The sequence below is a fragment of the Mustela erminea genome, chromosome 1 (genome assembly GCF_009829155.1).
Source record: "Mustela erminea isolate mMusErm1 chromosome 1, mMusErm1.Pri, whole genome shotgun sequence".
In the NCBI taxonomy this organism is placed as follows: Eukaryota; Metazoa; Chordata; class Mammalia; order Carnivora; family Mustelidae; genus Mustela; species Mustela erminea.
Window position 1 is genome coordinate 164,643,110 of NC_045614.1, and position 17,112 is coordinate 164,660,221.

The 17,112-nt window shown below is 38.2% G+C and overlaps 1 protein-coding gene across 11 annotated transcripts in view; it reads right to left on the reverse strand.

Annotated features, from left to right (window-relative positions):
- DZIP3 (DAZ interacting zinc finger protein 3) overlaps positions 1 to 17,112 on the reverse strand; it is a 109,821-nt gene that overhangs the window by 85,107 nt on the left and 7,602 nt on the right. For 8 of the 11 annotated variants that reach the window (XM_032349794.1, XM_032349770.1, XM_032349787.1 and 5 more), the window contains one exon: positions 7,982 to 8,081. In XM_032349794.1, the coding sequence (XP_032205685.1) occupies positions 7,982 to 8,013 (32 nt within the window). In that variant the 5' untranslated portion in view covers positions 8,014 to 8,081. Of the gene's footprint in view, positions 1 to 7,981; positions 8,082 to 14,481; positions 14,538 to 17,112 lie in introns of all 11 variants that reach the window. The other 3 variants (XM_032349754.1, XM_032349778.1, XM_032349779.1) reach the window with 1 other exon arrangement.

The following is a 17,112-nucleotide window of genomic DNA, read 5'->3' on the forward strand; positions in this document are numbered from 1 at the left end:
TCTTTATCCATTCGTCTGTTGAAGTGCATCGTGGCTCTTTACACAGTTTGGTGACTGTGGCCATTGCTGCTATGAACATTGGGGTACAGATGGCCCTTCTTTTCACTACATCTGTATCTTTGGGGTAAATACCCAGTAGTGCAATTGCAGGTTCATGAGATAGCCCTATTTTTAATTTCTTAAGGAATCTCCACACTGTTTTCCAAAGCAGCTGCACCAACTTGCATTTCCACCAACAGTGTAATAAGATTCCTCTTTCCCCTCATCCTTTCCAACACTTGTTGCTTACTGTCTTGTTAATTTTGGCCATTCTAACTGGTGTAAAGTGGTATCTCCATGTGGTTTGGATTTGAATCTGCCTGATGGCTAATGATGATGAAGATTTTTTCATGTGTCTGTGAGCCATTTGTATGTCTTCTTTGGAGAAGTGTCTGTCCATGTCTTCTGCCCATTTTTTGAACTATCTGTTTTTTGAGTGTTGAGTTTGAGGAGTTCTTTATAGATCTTGGATATCAACCCTTTGTCTGTAGTGTCATTTGAGAATATCTTCTCCCATTCTGTGGGTTGCCTCTTTGTTTTGTTGACTGTTTCCTTTGCTGTGCAGAAACTTTTGATCTTGATGAAGTACCAAAAGCTCATTTTTGCATTTGTTTCCCTTGTCTTTGGAGACATGTCTTGAAAGAAATTGCTGTGGTCGATGTCAAAGAGGTTACTGCCTATGTTCTTCTCTAGGATTTTGATAAATCCCTGCCTCATGTTAAGGTCTTTTATCCATTTCAAGTTTATCTATCTGTATGGTGTAAGAGAATGGTCAAGTTTCATTCTTCTGTACATAGCTGTCCAATTTTCCTAGCACCATTTATTGAAAAGACTGTCTTTTTTCCACTGGATATTTTTTTCCTGCTTTGTCGAAGATTATTTGACCATAGAGTTGAGGGTCCATATCTGGGCTCTCTACTCTGTTCTACTGGTCTATGTGTCTGTTTTTGTGCCAGTACCATGCTGTCTTGGTGATCACAGCTTTGTAGTAAAGCTTGAAATCAGGCAAAGTGAAGACCCCAGTTTTGGGGTTTTATCAAAATCTCCTTAGCAATTCAGGGTCTCTTCTGGTTCCATACAAATTTTAGGATTGTTCCAGGACTTTGAAAAAGGCTGGTGGAATTTTGATCAGGATGGCATGGAGAGTATAGACGGCTCTAGGAAGTGTAGACATTTTAACAATGTTTATTCTTCTGATTCATGAGCATGAAATGCTCTTTCATCTTTTTGTGTCTTCTTCTATTTCTTTCATGAGTGTTCTATAGTTCTTGAAGTCCAGATCCTTTACCTCTTTGGTTAGGTTTATTCCCAGTTATCTTATGATTATTGGTGCTATTGCAAATGGAATTGATTCTCTAACTCTTCTATATTTTGTTAGTGTATAAGAAAGCAACTGATTTCTGTCCCATTGATTTTGTATCCTGCCACATTACTGAATTGCTGTGTGGGTTCTAGTAGTTTGGGGGTGGAGTCTTTTGGGTTTTCCGTATAAAGTATCATGTCATCTGCGAAGAGAGTGAGTTTGAATTCTTTGCCAATTTGAATACCTTTTATTTCTCTTTGTTGTCTGATTGCTGTTGCTAGAACTTCTAATACTATGTTGAACAACAGTGATTAGAGTGACATCCTTATCATATTCCTGATCTCAAAGAGAAGACTGTCAGCTTTTCCCCATTGAGGATGATATCTGCTGTGGGTTTTTCATAGACAGATTTTAAGAAGTTGAGGAATGTTCCCTCTATCCCTACCTATACTTTGAAGTTTTTTAATCAGGAACAGATGCTGGATTTTGTCAAATGCCTTTTCTGCATCAATTGAGAGAACCATGTGGTTCTTCTCTCTTTTGTTATTAATTTGTTCTATCACATTGATTGATTTGCAAGTGTTGAACCACCAGTGCATCCCATGGATAAATCCTACCTGGTCATGGTGGATGATCTTTTCAATGTACTGTTGGATCCTTATTAGCTAGGATCTTGTTGAGAATCTTGGCATTGAAATTCATCAGAGATATTGATCTGAAATTCTTTTTGGTGGGGTCTGTGCCTGGTTTGGGGATCAGGGTAATACCGGCTTCATAAAAAGAATCTGGAAGTTTTCCTTCTGTTTCTATTTTTTGAAATAGGTTCAGGAGAATAGGTATTATTTCTTCTTTGACTGTCTGGTAGAATTCTCAGGGAATCCATCAGGTCCTGCGCTCTTGTATTTTGGGAGGCTTTTGATCACTGCTTCAATCTCGTTACTAGATATTGGTCTATTCAGGTTGTCAATTTCTTCCTGATTCAGTTTTGGAAGTTTATAGGTTTCCAAGAATGTATCCATTTCATCTAGGCTGCTTAACTTATTGGCATATTAACTGTTGATAATAATTTCTGATGATTGTTTCTATTGTCTTGGTGTTAGTCGTGATCTTTCCCCTTTCATTAATAATTTTATTAATTTGGGTCCTCTCTCTTTTCTTTTGGATTAGTTAGGTCAATGGTTTATCGAACTTATTCTTTCAAAAAACCAGCTTCTAGTTTCGTTGATGTGTTCTACTGTATCTCTAGATTCTATCTCATTGATCTCTCTCTAATCTTGATTATTTCCCTTCTTGTGTGTGGGGTTGGTTTAATTTGATGATTCTCCAGTTCTTTATGGTATAAAGATTTTTTAATTTTTGGATTTTTATATTTTTTTGAGGGAGGCTTGGATGGCTTTGTATTTCCCTCTTGGGACTGCCTTTGCCATATCCCATAGGTTTTGGACTGAAGTGTCTTCATTCTCATTGGTTTTCATGAATTCTTTTAAGCTCATCTTTGATTTCCTGGTTGATCCAAACATTCTTAAGCAGGGTAGTCTTTAGCTTCCAAGTGTTTGAATTCCTTCCAACCTTTTTCTTGTGGTAGAGTTCCAGTTTCAAACCATTGTGGTCTGAAAATATGCAGGGGCTAATCTCAATCTTTTGGTATCAGTTAAGCCCTGATTTGTGACCCAGTATGTGGTCTATTCTGGAGAAACTTTCATGTATACTTGAGAAGAATGGTTTAGGGTGGAATGTTCTGTATGTATCTATGAGGTCCAACTGATCCAATGTGTCATTCAATGCTCTTGTGCATTTATTGATTTGCTGCTTGGATGATCTGTCTGTTAATGAGAGTGATGTGTTAAGATCCCCTACTATTAATGTATTCATATGAATATGATTCTTTATCTTGATTAACAGTTGTCTTATGTAGTTTGCTGCTCCTGTACTGGGGGTATAAATATTTACAATTGTTAGATCTTCTTGGTGGATAGACCCTTTAAGAATAATGTAGTATCCTTCTTTATCTCTGACTATAGTCTTTAGTTTACAATCTAATTTATCTGATATGAGAATCACTACCTCAGCTTTCTTTTGAGGCCCATTGGCATGAAGGATGCTTCTCCATCCCTTCACTTTCCATCTGAATATATCATTAGGTTCCAAATGGGTCTCTTGTAGACAACATATGGACGGGTCCTGTCGTTTTAGCCAATCTGCAACTCTGTGTCATTTTATGGAAGTGCTTAAGCCGTTCACATTGACAATGATTATTCAAAGATACGTTTTTAGTGACAACATGTTGCCTGTGAAGTTCTTGTTTCTATAGATTATCTCTATAAATTACTGTTCTATGACACTCTTGGGTTCTTTCCTTTTTTATAGAACCCCACCCCTTAATATTTCTTGTAGTGCCAGCTTGGTATGAATCCACATACTCTTTTAAACCTTGCCAGTCTTGGAAGCTCTTTTATCTCTCCATCCATTCTGAATGTTGACCTTGCTGGATAAAGTATTCTTGGCCGCATGTTCTTGTCATTTAGTGTCCTGAATATGTCTTGCAGCCCTTTCTGGCTTGCCACTTTTCTGTGGATAGGTCTAACCTCATTCTGATGGACCTTTCTCTGTATATAAGGATCTCTTCCCCTAGCTGCTCTCAAAAGCTCTTGTCTAAAATTATGATTCTTTAGTCTTACAATCAAGTGCCTCGAGGTCTTTCTAGATTCATTGATCTTGGGGGGCTGTTCTTTCTACCTCTAGAGCATGAACGCTGGTTCCATTCCCCAGATTGGGAAAATTTTCCTAATTTATTCAACTATATCTTCTAGTCTCCTTTCTTTCTCTTCCCCTCAGGGATCCCAGTAATTATGATGTTGGAATGTTTCATGGCATCATTTATTTCCCTAATTCTGTTTTCATGGCTTCTAAGCTGTTTGTTCCAGGCCTCCTCCTGACCCTTTTTCTCTATCAGTTTGTCCTCTAGATCACTAATTCTATCTTCTGTGTTGGTTACCCTAGCTATTAGAGTATTTAGATTAGATTGGGTCTCATGGATACCATTTTTAACTTCTTCCCGGTCGGCTTTCACTTCTGCCCTAATTGATTCTATGTTGTCACTAATGGTTTTCTCCAACCTAGCTATTGCCTGGTTAATTGTTACCCTGAATTCCCTTTCCAAAATACTGTTTATGTCCACATCCAATAGCTCTGATGGAGAGGGCACAGTCTCTGAATTTTTCCTCTGAATTTTTGTTGGGTGTTCCTCCTCCTAGTCCTTTTGGTGAGAGGAGGTAGAGGGGATGTGTAGCTAAATATATCAACCGTGATCTAGGCAAGGTGCACCCTGGAAGGCTTCTGAGCAATTCCATCACCACCAAAAAGAAAGAAAAAAGAAAGAGAGAGAGAAAAAAAAAAAAAAAGGAAAAGAAAAGAAAGAAAGAAAAGCCCCAGCCAGAATGGGCCCCAAAGGTAAGATTTATAAGATATAGAAACAAAAATGGATGGGCAAAAGACGGACTAAAGTAAATTATAAGGAAAAAAAAAAAAAAAAAGAACCCAGCCAAAATGAACCCCAAGGACAGGATTTATATAATACCAGAACAAAAATAAATACACAGAGGGGTGCTGGGTGGTTCAGTGAGTTGGGGCCTCTGCCTTTGGATCAGGTCATGATCTCAGGGTCCTGGGATCAAGCCTCGCATGGTGCTCTCTGCTTCCCTTCCTCTCTCTCTGTCTGCCTCTGCCTGCTTGTGATCTCTTGTCTGTCAAATAAATAAATTTAAAAACAAATAAATAAATACACAGAAACACTGACAGAAGAAAAAGACAGGATAGAAGAAAAATGTGGGTGAGGAAGGTTATTTTGATTCTTCGTGGGTGTATCTTGGTATCTTTGTTAAAGGACTCAACTTTCCAGAGATAAAGGAAAATTAAAACTGGATTATATATAAGGGTAGTATTGACTAGGGAAAGAGGATTACCTTGAAGCTTATACCTATATGCATAGTTAAAAAATAGAAAAGAAAAAGGAAAATACAAGTATATGTATGAAAAAAGTTCAAGTTAAAAGGTTATTATGGAATACATTGTATTAAACCTCTAGTTGTAAGGGTAAGTTGTTTAAAAAAAAAAGTTAAGAACAAGAATAGTGAAAACAACAACAAAAAAAGTTGTACCTATGAAACAGAAACGGGTTTTAGGGCTATACCGGGAGCTTAATGTATTGTTTTCCCCTAATATTGGGGTTTTACAGTTTTATGGGGACCCTGCAGTGGCTGTCCATTCATTGGCTGGCTTTCTTGGTGTGTGGGGGGGGCGGCCGCCACATTGTTTTTCAGTCAGGCTTGCTTGAGTTGAATCCTCCTGCCCCCTATCAAGGGGCTGGGCTCTGTGGAAACTGGTTTTTCAGGCTTTTGCTCTCTGGAGACTATTGTTCTTTGGCAGATTTTGGGGTCTTTTTGGAGGTTTCATGGAAAGCAAACTATAACCAGACCTCCATCTCAGGGAGAAGCCTCAGTCTGCTCCCCTCTGGGTAATCCAGAACACACAGACTCCCCCCTCTGTAAACTCCACTGAACCACGCAACTTCCCACAGGCAGTGCATGTCCCCAGCCACCAACTCAGGGGTTGCCAGAAGCACCCACTTGTCTCTGCACCCCCCTGCTGGTAAAACTGCAAGCGATACTGGTCCAGGGAGCCCACTTCCAGTGGCTGCCCTTGCTGGGACTGCTGTCTGGGGTTCAGACCTCAGGGTTTCATAGGTTGCTGCTGCCTGTAGAGAGCTCCCGACCAGAGATTTCGCTGAGTTCCTGGGAGTGTCCAGACTCTCAGTGGGGCCTAGAGATCACCCAGCTAGCGCCTGCAGAGAACACTCAGGTGCGGGTGGGGATCTCAGTTCCAACAACAGTCGCACAGTGAGCGCAGAGTGCAAAAGGCTGTGGTTCTAGAAAGAGCCCCACCAGACTCCCCCATGCGGGGATGGGAGTGTGCCCCAGACAAGCCCAAGCAGTAGTGCAAGCCTCGCAACACTGGGGGCTTTGGGACCAGGAACTGGAGGCTCTACCACTGCACTGTGTCTGGCATGGGTGGTCGCTGGCAGTGTCTGTCCTGGGAAAATGGGGTTAGGCCTGTGCCCATGACCACCCGATTCCACCAGTTGCCCCTTAAGATCTTTTGCTCTTTTTATGTGCTTTTAACAAGACTCCAAGTTAATGATGGTCCCCAATCATAGGGCACTTTCATATTGGGGCATTACTTTCCGAAGGTTCACTTCTGGTGGCTCCTTCCCCCTTCTGTTTATCCTCTGATATCAGTCCAATTGTTCCCACTCTGCTTTTACCTCTCTACTGGTGTCTTCTGCACAACCCCTCCCCAAGAGATCCAGAAGTGTATAATCCTACATCTCAGGCTGATTTCATGGGTGTTCAGAGTGTTCTGGTAGATAATTAGCTCACTTTAGGGGACAGGTTGAAACACGGTCTCCTACTTCTCCACCATCTTGCCCCTCCTCCTAATAGCATCCATTCTAATGACCCCTGAATCTATACTTTCAGCCTTGCTTTTTGACACTACTACAAATTTCTAACCATCTACTCAAAACAACTTATAACTTAAGATATTTTACCAACACCTCAATTTCCTCATGTCCAAAAATGATTCATCATCTGTCCTCTCTTTCTCATGCACACATTAAAATAATGCACACATATAAACCTGTCTCCCTTTTTTAGCCCCATATTAGTTAATGATACATATCTTCTTCCGGTCCTTACAAACCTTTGAGTCATCTTTCTCTTTTGCCACTTTTTTCATATTTAAGCAGTCATGTAATTCTGTTGATTCTAGTTCTACAAATTCCTTCTGTTTTCTACTCCTACCACTGCAAGACTTCATCAGCTTCCTCCTGAGCTATTACTAGTGTTGTATTTTGTTGTCTCTTCCTTCCCATCACCAAGAAATATTCTTTCCAAAATACAGTGTAACATTTCCTTTTTTTAAAAAAATATCATTGGTTCTGCACAAAATAAAGCTAAACTCCTTAGAAGACAGCTGAAATCCTCCCAATCATATATCTTAAGTACTTTTTCTTGTTGTTTCCTTCCATTTCTACATACATCAAAATGCTTCTTATCCTTTAATGTTCAGTTCAAGTGTCATCTGGTGGAAACCTACTCAACCCCAGTCAATCATTATTGTTCCTTTCTACGTTATATATAACCATGCATCATGCATGCACTTTGCCTAACAATATAACTTTTTATATATTTTCCTACTACACTTTAATTCTAAGTACCCAAAATTTTGTCTGTCTTTATTCTCTAAGTACCAAGGAGGTACTTTACATTACAAGCATTATAGTAAATCCTCATAAAATAAATTAATAGATCACATTAATCTATTTGGCGAGAATGTCCACATGTAGCAAGCTGTAGTACATTTCTCAACTCTTAACTCTTTAGCCAGAGTGTGGCCCTTAAGAGAAATTTTCTGTAATTAGATTTCACGTAGTCTATATCCCCCCCTAATCAAAGTCACTAAATTACCTCCAAGCATAAGGGTATCTCAATCACACTAGCTTCCCAAAGTTATGTGGAAAGAACAAATGTTGTATCTTCAAAATGCAACAAATGTGGTTGGTTTTGTCACCCTATCACTTACCTTGTAAAAAACTCTTCTGATAGAGAATCCATGCTCCACAATGTTGTTTTGCAAAAGTCTTATTCCAATGCTTGCAGACTTTTACTACTGATGCTTAAAGCTGTAAGAAAAGTATATTTTTAGTGGGAAGGTAAAAGGATTACATTCTTTTTCCCCACAATAAAAATATACAGGATAATTGAAGAAAATTTTGAAAGAGGTATAAAAGAAAATGAAAATCACCTGGTTTAACCATCCAAATATAAGTCACTGTCTACACTTCAATATGCTCTGTCCAAGCATAAGTATATTTTACAAATTTGTAAGCACACTGAATAAACAATGTTCTACAATTTTCACCACTGAATACTGTATCAAAAGCATTTTGTTATTTTACACCCCTACTATGTATTCTCACCCTATCAACACAAAAATGTATCAACACAACAACTGGTTGACTGGGGTTTCCTAGAACATTACTGTATAGATGGACATTTAGTCTGTTTCCTATTTTTTCATTAATTAATTTTGTGATAAACTTCACCATCCATAAGCCTTTTCTGTATTTATGATTATTTGCTTACAAGAAATTCTCAGAAGCAAAATTTCTGTAATTTCTACAAGAAATTCTCAAAAGTAGAATTTCTCAATCAAAAGACACAAATATTTTAAATCTCAGTGCATACTGCTAAATGGCTTCCCAAAAGGTTCATACTAATTTATTTTCTAGAGTGTATGAGTTCCTATTTAACACAATCTTCAATAACACTAATTGTTCTGTTTTCTTTTAGTCTAAAAGTTAACAGTTAGTCACTTTCCCCCAATAGATGTGATTCGGTATCTTCATAAAATAGGAAAGGTAGAATGTATACTTTCTGGTTCAAATATCAATGAACACTGTGGATGTTTCCTCAAAAAGAAAAAAAGTCTGCTGGGCACCTGGGTGGCTCAGTGGGTTAAGCCGCTGCCTTCGGCTCGGGTCGTGATCTCGGGGTCCTGGGATCGAGTCCCACATCGGGCTCCCTGCTTGGCGGGGAGCCTGCTTCCTCCTCTCTCTCTCTGCCTGCCTCTCTGCCTACTTGTGATCTCTCTATGTCAAATAAATAAATAAAATCTTTAAAAAACAAAACAAAACAAAAAAGCCTGCAGCAACACACACAAAAAAAAACCCAAAAAGAAGAGAGTGTCCATTAAAATATCTATTTATTTAGCTCTCTACTTAACTGTCCCAAAAACAATTCTTCTAAAATTAGTCACATTTAGTCCCTGATGTTTATAGCTGCACAATATACAATAGCCAAATTATGGAAGAGCCCAAATGTGCATCCATAGATGAATGGGTAAAGTATACATGTATGCAACAGAGTATAATTCAGCCATAAAAGAGAATGAATCTTGCCATTTGCAATGACATGGATGGAGCTACAGAGTATAAAGCTAAGAAAAATGACCAGAGAAAAGCAAATACTATAAGATTTCACTCATATGTGGAATTTAAGAAACAAATGAGTGAAGGAAAAAAGAAAGAGACAAACCAAGGAACAGACTCTTAAATAGGTAACTGATGGTTACCAGAAGGGGGAGAGGGGTAGAGGATAGGTTAAATAAGTGATGGAGATTAAGAAGTGCACTTGTGGTGATGAGCACCAGGCGATATATAGAATTGTTGAGTCACTGTACTGTACACTTGACACAGATATAACACTGTATGCTAACTAACAGGAATTAAAATAAAAACAACAAAAAAAGAAACATATCTTAATGAAAGATGTTACTGGGAAGAAGGTATATACACAGTGTAGTTTTGGCTTCTCCTGTATGCTTCTATATATAACTTTGTATATTCTTCTATCATAATGAAGGATTTTTTTTTTTTTAAAGATTAAGAACAGTGTAGTTTCAGTAAGTTGAACACACTATTCTCATATGCTTCAACACATAAGTTTACAAACATATAATGAAAGAAGATGTTACTTAAAAGGTATATATTACAGTGTAATTTCAAAGGGTTAAGGTTAAAACTCATTTGTTTCTACATATAAGCTTATATTTATATCTCAAAAAAATTAAATTAATCACATTTGTTCTGTATTTTTTGAAAATTCAAGCCTCCAGACTCCATTGTTTCCTGCTAGGCTGATTTCCCTTTCTAATCCCTTTGTCTGAACATCAGGAAGTATTAGAGCAAACATGTGAAACTACCGTTCAGTATTCTGGGACAGAGAAAGAAATGATGAAGAAAAAGAAAAGAAAGTGATAGCAACAGCACAAAGAAACCAGACCTAGAGTGCCTTGCTGCCAAGCCCAAGACTAGAAAAAATTTCCCATTTCTTGCCTCTAAACCACTTATTTATCCTAATAACTGGATAGCCAGTTTCTCTAATAGCATAGCCCTAAGTTAGATCGTAGAGCTTTTGGAGGCCCGTTATTAAAAACTCAATTCAGCATAGGTAATTCCTAAATCAAGAAAACATGCTCTACAAGATCATTCCCAAGTCACTTATTAAGAATTCAGATTGCATTTACTCAAAGAAACACTATTTTACCTGATACTGACTCTCCCTAAATGCCAGAAAAGACAAGACATAGAAAAGAAGTATCAGCAGGAACTGAACCCTCATAAGCCTTGAGGTCTGAGCATCCTGTCATTAGTGAACTGGCAACTCAGTGCCTGGCTAAAAGAAGTCCCAAACTGGTATTCCTAATTATGATATTGCCTGTACCTATATTCTATGTTTGACTTACACCAGCTCTAAATTACACAGATAAGTCTTGAAAGACAAGGGTAACTCTCCAACAATTCAATGGATACTTCTTAATCAAAACACAAATAAGCAAAATAAGTCAATCAGAGAAAGACAATTATCATATGATCTCTCTGATATGAGGAATTTGAGGCAGGGTGGGGGGTCCTTGGAGGCAAGAAGGGAAAAAATTAAACGAGATAGGACCAGGGAGGGAGACAAACCATAAGAAAATCTTAATCTCAGGAAACAAACTGAGGGTTGCTGGGGTGGGGAGGGATAGGGTGGCTGGATTATGGACATTGGGGTGGGTATGTACTATGGTGAGTGCTGTGAATTGTATAAGACTGATGATTCACAGACCTACACCCCTGAAGCAAATAATACATTACATGTTAATAAACAAACAAACAAACCACAAACATTTACACACACACACACACACACACACACACACACACACACTTCTATCTAAATTTCCTCATCTACTAACAAGTATTGACGAGGTTGTGGAAAAAAAGGAACCCTCATACACTGTTGGTGGGAACAGAAATTGGTACAGCCCCTGTGGAAAAAAGTATGGAGGTTCCTAAAAATATTAAAAACAGAAATACCATATGATCCAATAATTCTATTAAGTACCCAAAGAAAATGAAAACACTAATTTAAAAAGATACCCCTATTTATTGAAGCATTATTTACAATAGCCAAGATATGGAAGCAACCCAAGTGTCTGTCAATAGATGAATGGATGAGGAAGATATAGTATATATACATACACATAATACAATGAAATATTACTTCATAATAAAAAAGGATGAGATCCTGCCATTTGTTAACAACATACGTGGCTCTAGAAGTATTATGCTAAATGAAATAAGTCAGACTGAGCAAGACAAATACCTAAAAACAAAACAAATGAATAAACAAACATAAAGCAGTATCAGACCTATAATTACAGAGAAGCGATGGTTGCCAGAGGAAAAGGAGTTGGGACATAGGAAAAATGAGTAGAGAAGTAGGAGATACAGGCTTCCAGTTATGAAATGAGTAAGTCACGAGAATAAAAGGCATAATATAGGAACACAGTCAATAATACTATAATGATGTATAGTGACAGATGGTAGCTACACTTGTAGTGAGCATAGCATAACCTATAGAAATGATGAATCACTGTGCTGTACACTCATACACTGGAAATTAATGTAACATTGTATGTCAACACTTTTAAAAAGTTTAAAAAAATAAATTTCTTCATTTAAACACCTCTTAGCTTCTCCTCCATCCCTAACAAAGTTATGTTTTGCCATCAGGATAACTCACCTATGCAGAATCCAGTTCTCCTAGGTAAATTATTTTATAGTTTCTCTTATTTTCAAAAACTCCATAAGCAGAATCCTATAACTATTTAAATTTGCATTCCCTGTTCAATACCAGTGAAAGATACAATCTAACGCTAATAATGGAGAGCGATGTTATTCTTTCACATTAAATCAGCTCTACTTCATCTCTTCAATAAAGCTGTATAGAAAAGTACATAGATTTAAGAATTCTAGGATTGTGATCACACTGTTTTTCTTTTATGTTTTCTATAACCTCCCAGCTTGTTTTAATAAAAAGTAAGTCAGGCAGTATCTCACACACAGCATTTCTAAACACACAGGCTTTTTCTAAACAAAGTAATAGCCTCATTTCCAGAATTTAAAAGCCCAGACACAGATACCTCTCACTCTGATAAGATTTCCTTCAGCCAGTTGTTTACACAGGTCAAAGGGAGCCTGAAAAGGGAGGAAAATTCTCAGGCAATAAGGTACAGAAGGCCTCTAGTAAGCTATTCAGTGTTCAGCTTGAAAAAGAAAAGGGCATATTAAAAAATCAGAAGATATTTGGATCCCAAATTAAGAGTTAAGAAAAGCTAATGGCTTTTTCAATCTGCTTAGAAATACAACCTGAGCTGAAACTCTGTGATGAAAGGTTTTTCAGGAGAGTATCAGCAACCCCATCATTTCCCAGGAGCTAAGCAGATCATGTGTGGCACAGCCCAATGCAAACAGCAGCAGGGACAACAGCAGCACTTTACAGCCTCTGTAGGGAAGGAAGGTGTCAGTGCCTAGCAACGGAAAGGAAGTAGCCAGCCTGAAATGTTAACACTGTGCTTCTAAAATAATCCAGAGTCATCATCATTCTAGAAGAAGCTAAAGGAAACCTTTAAAGTAAGAGTTAACATAGGAGAAAGGATGGATCTGGTTTCCCATGGGGTATTAAATTTTTATAAAGATATTATTTATTTACTTGACAGAGAGAGAGAGAGAGAGAAACAGAGGTAGAAGCAGACTCCCCACTGAGCAGGGAGCCCATTGTGGGGCTTGATCCTAGGAACCTGGGATCATGACCTGAGCCCAAGGCAGACGCTCAACTGACTGAGTCACCCAGGCACCCCAGTTTATAGCACACCTTTGTCCACCAAGCAAAATGATTTTATCCATGGGTTATTCTACTGGTTGAAAAATAAGGTATTACCATCTGTATCTTTACAACAGTAAGATGCCTTTCTTATTGCTCCCTCTGAGCTCCTAGCTCTCCCACTTTCCCTCTTATCTCCTGAAATTAGAGCAAACTTTTTTTTTTTAATGGCAAAGGATTTTCCCATTTTTAAAGTTCTTATTCAATCAGAGAGGACACAGCTTTTGCTTAGAATTGTTTAATCATTCGTTCAAATGTTTACCTTGTAGCACTCTTGTCATCTCCCCAAACAGTTTATGAACACACTTTTTTAAATCCACTCAAGTGCTCATCTTAATCACCCAATCACCCAATCAAGTGATCAAGTTAGGGGCCAAACAAGTTCATGTTTCAATGTGTGAGTAGATATCCTATGAATTCGCTACCCTTCTGGCCCTTACAGATCACACAATACCAGACAGAAAAGGGGAGTATCAAGTGTGCAAAAACAGTAAAAATAAAACTCACTTTTCTCAATGCCATTAGCTTGAAAACAAAATAATATACTTGGTATTTTTCAGAAAAGAAATTCAGTTATGAGAACTTATTTCCACTTATGCCCACTAAATCAGGGATCCTCAATCTTGGCACTATTTACATTTTAGGTTGGATGGGTTTTTGTTATGGGAAGATGTACTATGCATTTTTTAGGATATTTAGGAGCACCTCTGCCTTCTACCTAACAGATGTCAGTAGCAAACCTATCCCACCTTTCGGCTCCATTGTGAAAAGCAAAAACGTCTCCAAACTCTGCCAAATGTATCCTGGGGGACAAAACGCCCCAGTTGAAAACAACCTAACTGATTAAAAGTGACAAGATTAAGTAAATACATAACAGATTGCTCTGAGGAAGAGCAGTAAGACTATCTGGGATTTATGCAGCATGTACAAATACAAGCAAATCTTTGTCTACAAGAAAGAAATGACATAAAATATCTTATTTAGATTTCATCAAGGTCAAAAGTTGAGAGATTGCGGGCGCCTGGGTGGCTCAGTGGGTTAAGCCGCTGCCTTCGGCTCAGGTCATGATCTCAGGGTCCTGGGATTGAGTCCCGTATCGGGCTCTCTGCTTGGCAGGGAGCCTGCTTCCCTCTCTCTCTCTCTCTGCCTGCCTCTCCATCTACTTGTGATTTCTCTCTGTCAAATAAATAAATAAAGTCTTTAAAAAAAAAAAATTAAAAAAAAAAAAGTTGAGAGATTGCATAGCACTGGTAGTTTAGAGCAGAGAAACACTGGAGTCAGTCTGCAAGGATATATAGAACTGCTCTGACACACCTTGGCTGTGCAACTTTGTTTGAAACTAATCAACATCTGTGCTTCAGTTTCCTCATCTGAAAAACAGGGATAAAGGTGGTCCCAGCTTCACAGGTTATCAAGATTAAATGTTTAAAACATAGAACAGTACCTAGGACACAGTAAGCACTATATAAATGTTACTATCATTATCACCATCATCAAATCTTGTTTAAATCTGTAGCACAATCAGTTCACTTTTCTTCCAAATCTCTACTTCGATGGAGAATTGCTATTATGGAGAGGAATGACAATAATGAGCTTAAGAATTGGGACAAAAAACCACATTTATCAAATATATCCCACATGGCACAAAATGGCAGCTACTATGCACATTTGGCACCTTGCATTTTTCACATCAGGACACATATATATCTCCAACATGGCATGATATGCCATTTTACCAGACAACTATTGAAAAACACTTCCTCTTAATTTCTCCTTTTTTCCTTTTGTTATTACTAACAATGTTGTAATAAATAACCTTGAACACGCAACTTGGTAAAATTTTTATAGCCATTTTCAAAAGCTAGATTTACTAAATCAGCACTGAATTAAGTACACTTAATAGAAGTTCATGGGTCTATTAGCAAAACAGACTCTGATAATGCTTCTTAACACTTCTGCTAGATTTTTTTTTTAAAGATTTTATTTATTTATTTGTCAGAAAGAGAGAGAGAGACTACTCAGGCAGAGGTGGAGAGAGAAGCAGGCTCCCTGAGCAGAGGGCAGCAGCTTAACCCACTGAGCCACCCAGGCGTCCCCACTTCTGCTATACTTTATCAAAAGAATTCTAAATTCCTTGAAGCTGAGATGTGAGATGTTTTGATCTGTATGGGCAGTAATTTTTCAAGGCTTTAAAAAAATATGAGAAGGACACTTTGTAGGAGTAAACCAAGACATTTGCGATGGGAGTGCCTTAAAACCAACATTTTTACTATTATTGATCTGATTTTGTCTGCTAGGCAAGCAGCAACAGCCATTCCTATGGCTTTTTTTTTTTTTTTAAGATTTTATTCATTCATTTGACAGAGAGATATCAAAAGTAGGTAGAGCAGCAGGCTCCCTGCTGAGCAGAGAGCCCAATGCAGGGCTGGATCCCAGGACCCAGAGATCTGGACCTGAGCCCCTAAGCTGAAGACAGAGGCCCAACCTACTGAGCCACTCAGGTGCCCCTCCTGTGGCTTTTAAAGTCATAAAGCAGGTACTCTGTGGCTTTAACACTCCCAAAGTCTTAATTTCTCAAGTGTGAGCTCCAAGTAGACTAGAATGGCTAGGACCATTCATTCAAGTTAGACTCAGATTATACGATTATTTTGTTACTAGCTGTGTTTAGAGTGAACAAAATATATGAATTATTTGGTTTTCTAATTTTCCATTAATTTCTTCCATTTTTACATTTGTTCAACAATGTACCTAGACACAGGCAGCCAAACATTATTTTACCCCTAAGAAAAAATGATTCTAAGGCAAACTTCAGGAATGATGAATGATGGTTGGAAAATCTTTAAAATAGTTATGAGAGGGGCGCCTGGGTGGCTCAGTGGATTAAGCCGCTGCCTTCGGCTCAGGTCATGATCTCGGTGTCCTGGGATCGAGCCCCGCATCGGGCTCTTTGCTCAGCGGGAGCCTGCTTCTCTCTCTCTCTCTGCCTGACTCTCCGCCTACTTGTGATTTCTCTCTCTGTCAAATAAATAAATAAAATCTTAAAAAAAAAAAATAAAAAATAATAAAATAAAATAAAATAGTTATGAGAAACTGAAGATCCTTCCTGCCCCAAAAGATCAGGGCATTCACTATCTCAGCTCTTGTCATTTTGCAAAAATCATTATTAACCCTGTCTGGCTGCTGGTCAGAAAGCAAGAACCCTGCAATGTAACACAGTACCCCTTATAAATCTGCCAAAATAGGACATATCTTTGCCAAAATTAGCTTGTCAGAAGTGGGTTTTTAATTCTCTTCAGATCTATCCAGTCAGTTACTTCTGGACTTACACAACAAACCTATAGAATATATCTTAATTTGTTTTCAATATTTGGAATGTACCTACAATGAATATGCACAGGCTAGGACTTACCTGGAAAAAAAATCCAGGTATTAAAATACCCATCGGTTTCAGTTTATTTATAGGTAGCACTGCCAAAACCACGCTGTTCGGAAATGTAGCTAGAAACCATTCAAAGGAGTACATGTTACCAGTAAGCAAATTTTCAAAGTGGAATATTTTCAGTAATGTTGTTACTGTTGTTAGACAATAATGAAAAAAAAAGAAAAGGAAACAAGACAGAATGTTGAGAAATGACAAAGGTAGAGATGATAATCAAGAAGGAAGTAGAGGGGACGCCTGGGAGGCTCAGTGGGTTAAGCTGCTGCCTTCGGCTAGGTCATGATCTCAGGGTCCTGGGATCAAGTCCCGCATTGGGCTCCTTGCTCAGCAGGGAGCCTGCCTCTCTCTCCGCCTCTGCCTGGCCCGCTTGTGTGCTTTCTCTTTCTCTCTTTCTGACAAACAAATAAATAAAATCTTTAAAAAAAAAAAAAAGAAGAAGAAGAAGAAGGAGGAAGTGGAGGACACAATATGCACTTGACTCTCAACAACAATGACAAAGCCTACAA